General features: G+C 31.3%; 2 protein-coding genes across 4 annotated transcripts; both read left to right on the top strand.

Moving 5' to 3' along the window:
* The first annotated feature begins 471 nt into the window (after nt 1–471).
* Nucleotides 472–5,284, top strand: LOC148304269 (SET domain-containing protein SmydA-8-like). Of its 2 annotated transcripts, XM_088268572.1 has the most exons (8): nt 472–601; nt 719–909; nt 976–1,193; nt 1,469–1,762; nt 1,952–2,222; nt 2,328–2,558; nt 2,909–2,997; nt 4,950–5,284. In XM_088268572.1, exons 1-8 carry the CDS (start codon nt 540–542, stop codon nt 5,148–5,150), a joined length of 1,557 nt encoding a protein of 518 aa, XP_088124698.1. In that variant the 5' UTR covers nt 472–539; the 3' UTR covers nt 5,151–5,284. The 2 variants fall into 2 exon arrangements, with proteins under 2 accessions (XP_088124698.1, XP_088124699.1); XM_088268573.1 differs by lacking the exon at nt 2,909–2,997 and having other exon boundaries at nt 4,950–5,105.
* A 1,572-nt stretch (nt 5,285–6,856) lies between these two features.
* On the top strand, nt 6,857–11,588 carry LOC148304268 (erlin-2-like). Of its 2 annotated transcripts, XM_088268693.1 has the most exons (8): nt 6,857–7,053; nt 7,254–7,384; nt 8,420–8,500; nt 8,782–8,890; nt 9,168–9,319; nt 9,405–9,557; nt 9,752–10,136; nt 11,112–11,588. In XM_088268693.1, the coding sequence occupies exons 2-7, from the start codon at nt 7,277–7,279 to the stop codon at nt 10,103–10,105; spliced, it is 957 nt and encodes a 318-aa protein (XP_088124819.1). In that variant the 5' UTR covers nt 6,857–7,053; nt 7,254–7,276; the 3' UTR covers nt 10,106–10,136; nt 11,112–11,588. The 2 variants fall into 2 exon arrangements, with proteins under 2 accessions (XP_088124819.1, XP_088124818.1); XM_088268692.1 differs by lacking the exon at nt 11,112–11,588 and having other exon boundaries at nt 9,752–10,233.
* Nucleotides 11,589–12,007: the final 419 nt, after the last annotated feature.

The following is a 12,007-nucleotide window of genomic DNA, read 5'->3' as shown; positions in this document are numbered from 1 at the left end:
AATAAATACAAAGAAAAACCTCATAGTCCCATCTGATACAATCAGGAGATCTAATAACTAGGTACTTTTATAAGATCACCAAATAAATAATTTTGTATATTTTTTAGTTGTGACACTTTTTAACAGGGTTGCATAATGTATATATTTATGTCCAGTTATCAAACATTGGTTTTAAGATATTTATCATTTTAATGTATGTGAAAACTTTATAAACATGAATATATAATTGTATTTACTTTTAATATAAATAGATTATAAGATATGTGAAATATAAAATAATTAAGTTGAATAAAATGAATGAAATAAATTTATTTTTATTTTTCCTATTTTTAAGAAAGTAATCTTCGTTCAACTTGGCATGTTTAAATATGTCTGTATCCACAAATATCACATTAAATGTGTATAGGTGCACATTATACATACACCATATACCAATATACTCTGTATTATACACTGCACTGAAGTCTAAAATAGACATCTCTTCTGTAAGCTAGAAAACCATTGTGTCAGGCTAAATAAATTGTGCTGTTATCTAAGAAATGTTAAGCATGGAAAATTCAAAAACTATTTATTTTCTTAACTCTAATGAAATATACGGAAGGTAAAAAAGCATTTTTAAACACAATGTTATGCTTTTTATGCAACAAATATTTAACAACACATTTCTGCTCAAAATTGCTTGAAATAAAATATAGTGAATAAGGTCTTAATTTTATAGATATTTATCAGCTGCAAGGGATATAAATATGGGGGAAATAATTTTTAAAGATAAAGCTATTGTAGTTGGTCCAAAAATCAAGTCAGATTTAGTATGCACTAACTGCTATCGTGTGCTACTCCAGAAGTTCCATGTGTGTACAAAGTGTAAGCTGGCTCCATTATGCGGGCGTTTGTGTGAAGATCAGAAAGGTAAATCAAAGTTCATTTTGGTCATACACATGCTGCTTGCTCTTTCTCAATGTTTATTTATTTCAGGTGGTCATTCTTCGACAGAATGTGAATTGTTTTCTAATATTCGCGGGAAACTACCTCTCACTCAATTGGTTAGTGTGTTTCATATAGTTACAATTTTGCGTTGCTTATTATTGCGCAAGGAAAATATGGAAGATTGGAAATTATTAATGAATCTCCAAGATCACAGAGAAGAGCGACAAGGTACTGGTATTTGGGAACTTCACCAAGTAACATCAAAGGTAAGATTTTTTCAAACAATTTTCTCCTTTTTTATTAATTTATTTACCAGTTAATTAAGATTATTTAAGTATATAGACAAGAAAAAGATAAACCTTGTGAGAAATTTTCCCTTGCCACTAAACTGGAGCATCAATTGGAAAACATCATCTGTAAATCAAGTATTGCCTAGTTTCTATCATGCACATTTATTTATGTTCAACTTATTTCGGTGACATTTATTGTATTCTTATTGTTTAGTAGCAGTAATTGATACGATTTAACATTTTTGTTTTAGATGATACAAAATCTCGATTTGTTGGACAGTGATGATATAAAACAAGATATAGTACAGAAAATATGTGGTGTACTTGATGTTAATAGTTTTGAATTGCGAGTCACCAATAATGACAATGGTACATCTGGAATAAACTCAGTTTGTGGCATATACCCTACGGCAGCTCTCATGGCTCATGGTTGTGTTCCAAATACACATTTAGCTATTGATGCCTTTCATACCATGACTGTAAGAGCGAGTTTACCTATACCAAAGAATTCCGCTATACTATTTAACTACACAAATTCCTTACAGGTTAGGATTTTGCTATATTTTTTTCTGTTCTCTCAGAAACAAAAACACATAGTTAAAAATCATTATTATTTGCTGAGAAATGTGATGTGAGATGGTTACTTATTTTCTATTTCATTGAGTTCAAAATTGATACATTTTTAAATGAAAAGATGTTTAACTTTGGTAATAAATAAATTATTGTAATTTTAGAGCACAAAGAATAGAAAGGAGCACCTAAGAGAAGGGAAGTATTTTGAATGTTGTTGCAATCGCTGTGAAGATGCAACAGAATTGGGTACTCATATGAGTTCACTTAAATGTACTAACTGTATTAAAGGCATGATAATAATGCAAAATCCACTAAATATTTCACAATACTCATCTGCGGATATTTGGCATTGTGATTCGTGCAACAAAGAGTTTCCTGGAAACGATATTAAACTTATATTGGATTCAATTCTCGACATGGAAAAAAATTTAGGTATGTTAGCATTGTATATTTATACTGACAAAATAAAAATAGATGAAATAAGTCACACTTTATTAAATTAAAAATACTGTTTTATAACACAAAATTTTATTTCAGATAAAACTAATATGAAGCAGATTGATATATTTATTTCGCAAGTATCCCGTCAATTGCCCATATACCACCATGTTTTAGTAGATGCTAAACAACAATTGGCAGGATTATTGAGAGATCATTTGAATAATTCAATAAACATTTCCAAGAAAAATATTTTACGTAAACTAGAGTTATGTAAAGAATTTCTTCCTCTCTTGGAAATATTAGAGCCTGGAATATCAAGACTGAAAGGTTTAATTTTTATTTTTTTAACTAAGTTTTTAATTTTAAAACTCATGATCAAGCATGTCAAATACTTGAAAAAGGTCAGATCAAGAGTCGAAATAATCGGCAGGTATGTATGAAGAGATGTATATTTGTGGGAGAAGCAAAGAATGTTTGCAAAGACAGGGTGGTGTGGTATTCAATTCTCTCTCCCTACCCCTGTGGGAAACAGTATGATGGTTAGTTAGTTTTTTTTTAAATTCCCCTTCTTTTTTACATTTCTCCTTATGTCGTTATCATGATGTATTGTTTTGTCTCATGTCTCAAGTATTGTTCAGTATTCAGAGATTGATGGATATTTACATTTTTTTTTACAGCTGTTGCATTGTATGAAGTATATTTTCCTATAGTACAGGTTTCAAATAAAGAATATGATGGAGGTGAAATTTCAAGCACCGTATTATTGGTATGATAAGAATAATCATAAAATTTGGCATTCGTTCCCCCTACTTAGTTGGTTGTTGGTAGTTTAGACCTTATATTGCAATATATAGAATTTACACTCATTCTATATTGCACCTTGTGTTTCATTATTACACTGTTTATCCCACCAGTCTTTGTAAATAGACATGGAGATTTATATTATAATATAATATATTCATGCTGCTCTGACTCAACCTCGAATCTACATACGAGGACTGTTCAATTAATACGTAGACTGACTTTATTTAAAAGTTATATGTCTGGGTCCCCTTCAAAGTAGTCACATCCCCGACGCACACACTTATCCCAAAGGTGTTTCCACTTTTAAAAACAGCCCTGGAACGCTTCTTTTGTTATGTACTTCGGGTTCTTTTGTGATATCCTTTTATGATGTACGTCGAGGAGGTAACTACTTTGAAGGGGACCCAGACAAGTCACATCTTAATAAAGTATATTTTGTTTTATGACGTCAGTCAACATATTAATTGAACAGGCCAAGTATTATATTTATTCCTTAAGATATTTTCCCTGCGCATTGGATATATCCAGTGTGAAAATTTCATATTTTAAAGTAATATTAAAAAAGACACTATGTTATAAGTCACTTTCTATATAATGTGTAAATAGGGCTTCGAGTTACAGCAGCAATGGTATATAATATTTCAATTTTTTTTTCATTCCTTTTAAAACTTAATCAAACCTCTACTATTGAAATGTCTTTAAGAACAGACACGGGCATTTAATTACTATACATAAATATATAATATGTCCTATAAACCTTGAAATTTATGTTATCAAAGGTTTTGATTTTTATTTGAAAGTTTTTCAGATTTTCTGATGGTTCAACAGACAAGGTGAACAAGTAAACATTTTTTAATGCAATGTTTGTAATGTATAGCACATCCATATCAAATTCTAATTCTGTTACTAACACAAGTTGTTCCCATTTCCAAAAATTATTCTGACATTAAGAATATAGTGGGTATGGGCAGTGAAGGCTTTTATTCAATTAAACATAAAAAGACTTGAGATCATTTTGTCCTCAATATGGCAGTATAATAAATCACAATTAACATATTATATAAATTAATATATTTTATTAATATTTGTACATAAACACATTGGCATAAAATAATTGCTGTTTGGTTTATTTTAATGTATTGATGTTTTACCGATATTTTAATATACTGAAAAACTTTGTTATCCAAAAACAACATTCCACATATCAGATTCATCGGAAGACCATCCAATCTGTTGGCAGATTATATGGAAATGTAAGTTTTTACAACTTCACAATACAATTATTGAGGTAATGAATTTTGCTACGTACCGGACGGAAGCATGTATGTGTACTCATTATTATTAATTTTCATCCATAGTTTTAATTATTTATTACTTATTTCCATATGCCCTGAAACTTGTAACACAACACTAAATTTGGTGAGTGTGCCTTTGCTGTTATAGACCTGAAAGTATCGAATGTTCTTCTACCAGCAGTTACAAACAGTGAGAGTGAGATGATATTTAGAAAAAATCTAAAAACGCATTTATCTTAATCTAAAATCTAATCTAAATCTAAATTTTAAAAGCAATTGTCAACTGATTTTTTTCACTTATTTTTTGAGCTTGAGCTTATTTTTTCATCCAGGAATTGATTTATACATCAAATATATAAAATATTAATATGTAGTTCATTTTTACATTCTTATTTGGAGAAACCTCTTAATTTGACTCAATATCTTGGTCCTGATGTATTCAATTAAGTGGAATTGACTTACTTAATCTTCTTAATCATTCTTTTTTTCAACTCATAAAGAAGAAGTATTTTTATAATATTTATTTTCAGTTTTAAACATAAAATCTTGTAATGTTCATATGTTATTAATTTTGTGTTGTTGCTATAATAATGTTAATGCAGGTTTTACGTGTTTTCAGACTCGTTTGGAAGAAGCTGAAAAATATTTAAAGGAATCTGTAAAATATCTTCTTTTTGAACCCAATCCTTCTCCTGAAGCGATGTTGTGTAAAAGAGCAATGGAAGAATTGAGGGATCTAAAAAAATCTATCGAAGGAGTTAAAGAAATTTTAGAAGAAGAGAAAAAAAATAAAAAACGAAGAAGAGTCAAGAGACTTTAAGGCTCATATTAATATTGTGTACACACACAAACATACATGCAAAACATACACACCCACACACACATACACACGTACACGCACGCATGCACGCTTGCACCCTTGCGTGCATGTGCACACCCGTGTGTGTGAGTGTGTATGTATGTTTTGCCATTATAAAAATTCATACTACAAAGTATTACTGTAATGTATTATTACATGTTTTAATGTTTTTAGATGGCTAAGGTTTTAAATAAGTTGTAGGATTATTTTTTGTTAAAATTTTAATAAAAACAAAGCTTTGAATTTTGTTATGCTTACTTTATGGAACATAAATTTTTACCAGTCTTGAAATTTCATACCAAGAAAAATGTTTCTACTTATATAAAAGCATCCTGGAACACATTTATTGACAATATAGTGAACAAACGCTGGATTCAACCCCCTAGGATCCTGCAGAGGTTTGCATATAATATGTGGTTCAGGTCCTCTTCCTGTACACTCCTTCCTACTCCCAGTTAGTAGTTTTAGATACATTCCATCAACAAAGGACATATTCTATCCTTTGAAATAAAGTAAAAAAATTTACAAAAATTAATATCTGTCAATTATAGTATAGTACTGTACTGTAACGAGCGAACGTGAAGAATACATGTACTTGGAATCAATTACATACGGAAGTTATTGTTTTAATTATGTAAAGTGGATAACTTTAACTTTGCTTCTATTTGATAAAAAAATATTGGTTATTTAACTCTTTAAATAAAAGGGTAGAAATAAAGTAAAAGTTATCTACACTGCATAATTAAAATTACGATGTAGTAATTATATATATATATATATATATATATATGTGTGTGTGTTTTATTTACTTTGATATTACTTTATTATGTTTGTAATAATTTGGTCCGGTCCTTGACTCTGAGACAGAATGATGATTTGCCCCCAGACCTTGGAAAGATTGACCATGCCTGCTCTAGACTGACATTATATAAAGACACAAATGAAAATCATTTAATTTTGTTATTTCTGTGCTTCCTTTTTTTTCTTGTCAATGGAAAATTTCAATTTATTTTTATTTATTTTTACATTTCACATAATGCAAAAATAAGTAACGTCGGAGTGACTCTGAAACCTAGCTACAGCTTATACAGCACCGCTTATCAAGGCCCTACTTAGGCTTCAATTTTATAAGTTTTACAGCCTATACCTACTCGTGAGTGGATGTACTTTTTTTATTTATTTATTTATTTAAAAACATATTACATACATAAGTCATATACTACTACTACCATCACGCCGTTTCCCCGCAGGGGTAGGCAGAAAGGATGGAACGCCACACTCTTTTGTCCTGACATACACTCCTCGCCTCCTTCACTCTCTAGAAGAACTCCATAAGTCATATATACATATAATATTTCCGATGAGTAATTTCTATTTCTCATTTTGGGACATGTGATTAAGGTTAACAAGCCTGGAACAAAAATAATAAAGTAACAAAAACTATTTTTTTAAATAACTAATACTAATATATGGCAAAATATAAAAACAATTAACAGGTATAATAAATTGGCACAAGAAGCATATTTAAAATAAATAAATGAGAAAAACGTATGTTTTTAGTAAATGTAATTTCGTGAAATTCTAGGAAAAAATACTCGGCAATGTACGGAGATGTAGGTACAAAATTTTATTTATGGATGCACATCATTAATTTATTTCTATAATTTGTAGTCTATGGTTAGCTGCCTGTTGTCTATTTCTACTTGACTTTTTCAATATAAATTTGTTTTGACGTATAGGTAACCTCACAGCTCATCAATTAGCCTTATCGCGTTATCAGCCGGTGTCACATATTATTTTTACCTGTAATAATTAAAACTTTTTAATGAATTAGATCGACATACTATCAGTTTAACTGAAACAGGTAATTGGTTCTTATCATGATTTATATAGCGCTCTTATAAATAATTCTTGAATTAAGTTTATCGATCAATAATTTTGCACCTTATTACAGTGAAGATGTTCTTTTAATATCTATTTGTGGAAAGATGCAAAACACTTATTTTGCCTTCCTCAGAATATACGCTTGTTTCTTTTAAAGAAAATATTTCTGTGTCTTTTCAGATTTATAGTTCTAAAACATCACAATGGCAGATTCTGCACTTCTTCTGGGTGCATTTATAATATTAAGTGGAAGTATATTTAATTTTTCGATACATAAACTTGAAGAAGGACATGTTGGTGTGTATTTCAGGGTAAATATGTTTGTGTATAACCTATATGTGATCATGTACAGCCTTAGGAAAAAAATAACACTTATACAAATATTATTTGGGTTTACTTTTTCTGTCTGAGATGTAACTAGAATTGAAACTGGTGCCACCATTATCACTAACTCTACTTGCACAGTTCTCCTCCCTCCATTATTAATATAAACCCAGAATTTTTTAACTTAATTTACCTACAGAAAAAATGTACACTGGCAGGCTTATTGGTAAGAAGCAATATCTTCCAACCAGCCAAAAACAGACTAGTGGTATTGTTCAAAACTTTGGATACCTCAAATAGCAGTTTGCAATTAGAGGGTAGATATTGCTTGAACATAAAGTATAAATGAGAACTCTAAACCCTTATCTGCACCCAATGGTGCATATGGCACTGCATCATATTGACCCAGTGTTATCTTGATCATTACTTATATGAAGGCAAGGTGATCACTCCTGCGCTTCAGGGGTCAGTTCATGGTAGTATAAAATTAATATTAAAGTATAAAATAAATGATATTTATTTTCACCCCCCCTGGGAATCGAACCCGGGACCCCCAGCATGGTAGCTAATCGCGCTAACCATTACATATTTGATTACCTCAAATTGTGTTTTATTTTATGAATAAAGCAACATCATTACGGCTGTCCAAACTTAAAACACAGTAAGAGATATTTTTTTGTAGTACATTTTCTTTTGCATTTTTAGACTAAGTAGAATCTACTTAGTCCAAAAATGCAAAAAAACGTACTACAAAAAAAATGTCCCTTACTGTGTTTTTGAGTTTGGACACCCGATTAGGCAAGGACGATAATCTTCCACACTACTCTGATCTATATTTCACCTCTTATTATGCCCACTGGTTTTAGTTTATATATTGGTTTTGAAAATACAATATTTTTTTATGTTAAAAAATCAATCAAATCTGAAACCTCATGCTCAGCACTTTACTATGGAGGCAGACATATTTTCCTTCTGTGTTATCGTCCAAAGGGATTACTCAGTGTATAATTTTGTCTTCCCAGGGTGGAGCCTTACTCCCAGTAACTAGTCAGCCTGGATTCCATATGATGTTTCCATATTTAACGACTTACAAAGCAATTCAGGTTTGTTCTTTCTTTATTATTTTAGTGCATATAAAATTGATCAAAAATTAATATTCTGTACGTGTAGTACTTGCTCCATAAATTGTTGCATAAAACATTATTAAATTAATTAAAATAAACAAAAATAAAGTCGTCCAGTATGATTGAATTAAATATATGTATGTGTGTGTGTGTGCGAGAAATTAAATGAATTTTTCAAAACTTAAAAGTTAATTTAGGCCTTTTATATATGATATTCAATGTTCACTAGTCTTACTAATTTTTTTTAAATTCTATTCTAGGTCACATTACAGACTGATGAAGTAACAAATGTTCCTTGCGGAACAAGTGGGGGTGTAATGATATACTTCGATCGAATAGAAGTTGTAAATAAATTAGAACCTAAAAGTGGTATGTATAATTATATTTTAAAGAAAACAAAGAAACTGGGTCAACTACAAAAATTAGCTATCGGAAACAGCAGTCTCCCTTTCATTTCACACAACGGGGGTTTTACCGTGATTTATTTTTGTATTTATTACCTGGTTGATGAACAGTCAGAGTAGACTTTTCGTAGGTAATCCAGTTTCTTTTCATAAGTATAATAACAACGTATAGTGAATAAATTAAAATGATATGAATATGTATTAAGATTGTTTTAATGCAACTAATGTGTAAATATGCTTAGTTTTAGATATTGTAAGAAACTTCACGGCCGACTACGACAAAACCTTGATATTCAATAAAGTTCATCATGAGTTAAATCAATTCTGCAGTGTTCACACTTTACATGAAGTATACATCGACCTGTTCGATCAAATAGATGAAAATCTTAAAAAGGTTATTAACATTCATGTGAATATTTTGTGCGAATCATCAATGTATATGTACTTATTTGTTACTTACATTTTACCATTTTAAACAGGCTTTGCAAGCAGACTTACATGAAATGGCACCTGGGCTAAGAATTCAAGCAGTGCGAGTCACAAAACCAAAGATTCCAGAAGTCATACGTAAAAATTACGAACTTATGGAAGGCGAGAAATCAAAACTCCTTATAGCTGCGCAGCACCAAAAGGTTCATTTTTATGTTCATGTTGGAACTAGAAAGTCATTTCACCAAAAATGCCTAACTTTACAAAATTGCTTTATTTCATTATTGCTCTATGTAGAATACGTTATTTATAATTCAAACATTTCAAAAGTAATAAGCGTGTTGAGTTCTGTTCATTATTAAAATTAATCGGTTTGTGTATGTTTTCAATATTCCAGGTGGTTGAGAAAGAAGCTGAGACGGCTCGCCGAAAAGCTATTATAGAAGCCGAGAAAGAAGCTCTGGTTGCAAAAATACAATATGATCAAAAGATTATGGAAAGAGAGTCAACACAAAAAATGGAACTGATTGAAGACGCTATACATCTAGCTAGAGAGAAGAGTCGAGCTGATTCTGCATTCTATCATTCGTCTAAACTAGGAGATGCGAACAAATTACTTCTAACCAAAGAATATATAGAACTAAAGAAATATGAATATATAGCTCAAAACACCAAAATCTTTTTTGGAAATGACATTCCGAATATGTTTTTGCAATCAGGAACTATCCCTGAAAAAACAGTTGAAACATGAGGACTCACAAAACTTTAACACAATAAAATTTGTAGGAATTTTTTTACCTATATGATATTTACAGTATTTTTGCTAAATTCCTTATGCCTTTGAACAGTGTTATAGAAAAATTAATTCAAATTCAAAAATGTTTTTCCTTCCCCACCTTACTCCTATTATGGTGGGGACTAACCGGAGTCGTTTCGTCTTAACGTAACGCGTTACGATGCAAGCATTCGTAGTCAGTACAGCGAGCCGAGCTCATTCCGAGTACTCCATCCAATGTTCCGATTCTCGTCGCAAATGTTACGTTACAACGAAATGCTCCCGTCAGTCCCCACCTTTACATAATTTTTACAATTCTTCAAATTTATTCAATTATTGTGCAGATCTACAAATTAAAAAATATGCACTTACTCAACTAACAATACAAATTGCAGCACCCCATTGGCTGCATTTCTGCATCATGATTGAAACCACAAACTAAATCTGCTTGAATTACTTTACACATATTCAAACATTGACTGTATTCTACACAAAAAATATTCATGTGTATGTTTACTTCATCAGATGTCACATAGATGTTTGTGTGAATATGAAGATGTATGAAGTATGCGTGATGACATGATGCTATTGATATCATTCATCTTTCTAATGGATGGTACCAGGAACATGCCAACATGGTATATTCATTCATTCAATCCCTTATCCACACCCCAATGGTGCATAGGGCACTGCATCATATAAACTCAGTGTTATCTTGATCGTTAACACATGAAGGAAAGGTGATCAGCCCTCCGCTTCGGGTACCAGTCCAGGGTAATATTGAATAAATATTTGAGTGAAAAAAAATCACTTATATTTATTTGACCTCCCCCCCCCTGGGAATCAAACCCGGGACCTCCAGAACGGTAGCTAAGCATGCTGATGATTACACTACGGAGGTGGACATGGTATATAATATAAGCGTGTTGAGTTCTGTTCATTATTAAAATTAATCGGTTTGTGTATGTTTTCAATATTCCAGGTGGTTGAGAAAGAAGCTGAGACGGCTCGCCGAAAAGCTATTATAGAAGCCGAGAAAGAAGCTCTGGTTGCAAAAATACAATATGATCAAAAGATTATGGAAAGAGAGTCAACACAAAAAATGGAACTGATTGAAGACGCTATACATCTAGCTAGAGAGAAGAGTCGAGCTGATTCTGCATTCTATCATTCGTCTAAACTAGGAGATGCGATTACTTCTAACCAAAGAATATATAGAACTAAAGAAATATGAATATATAGCTCAAAACACCAAAATCTTTTTTGGAAATGACATTCCGAATATGTTTTTGCAATCAGGAACTATCCCTGAAAAAACAGTTGAAACATGAGGACTCACAAAACTTTAACACAATAAAATTTGTAGGAATTTTTTTACCTATATGATATTTACAGTATTTTTGCTAAATTCCTTATGCCTTTGAACAGTGTTATAGAAAAATTAATTCAAATTCAAAAATGTTTTTCCTTCCCCACCTTACTCCTATTATGGTGGGGACTAACCGGAGTCGTTTCGTCTTAACGTAACGCGTTACGATGCAAGCATTCGTAGTCAGTACAGCGAGCCGAGCTCATTCCGAGTACTCCATCCAATGTTCCGATTCTCGTCGCAAATGTTACGTTACAACGAAATGCTCCCGTCAGTCCCCACCTTTACATAATTTTTACAATTCTTCAAATTTATTCAATTATTGTGCAGATCTACAAATTAAAAAATATGCACTTACTCAACTAACAATACAAATTGCAGCACCCCATTGGCTGCATTTCTGCATCATGATTGAAACCACAAACTAAATCTGCTTGAATTACTTTACACATATTCAAACATTGACTGTATTCTACACAAAAAATATTCATGTGTATGTTTACTTCATC

Source organism: Brachycentrus maculatus, unplaced genomic scaffold (genome assembly GCF_059751285.1).
Source record: "Brachycentrus maculatus isolate JH-2025_06_01 unplaced genomic scaffold, ASM5975128v1 h1tg000326l, whole genome shotgun sequence".
Lineage (NCBI taxonomy): Eukaryota > Metazoa > Arthropoda > Insecta > Trichoptera > Brachycentridae > Brachycentrus > Brachycentrus maculatus.
This window is presented reverse-complemented; position numbering and strand designations above follow the sequence as displayed.

Bases quoted from the DNA above. Each gene is read 5' to 3' on its own strand.
- LOC148304269 (XM_088268572.1), top strand. From the start codon at position 540: ATGTTAAGCATGGAAAATTCAAAAACTATTTATTTTCTTAACTCTAAT. The intron at 1,194-1,468 runs GTAAGATTTTTT...TTTTTGTTTTAG, and splicing joins TTCACCAAGTAACATCAAAG to ATGATACAAAATCTCGATTT. The intron at 2,223-2,327 runs GTATGTTAGCAT...ATTTTATTTCAG, and splicing joins CGACATGGAAAAAAATTTAG to ATAAAACTAATATGAAGCAG.
- LOC148304268 (XM_088268693.1), top strand. From the start codon at position 7,277: ATGGCAGATTCTGCACTTCTTCTGGGTGCATTTATAATATTAAGTGGA. The intron at 9,320-9,404 runs GTTATTAACATT...CATTTTAAACAG, and splicing joins TAGATGAAAATCTTAAAAAG to GCTTTGCAAGCAGACTTACA. The intron at 9,558-9,751 runs GTTCATTTTTAT...TCAATATTCCAG, and splicing joins TAGCTGCGCAGCACCAAAAG to GTGGTTGAGAAAGAAGCTGA.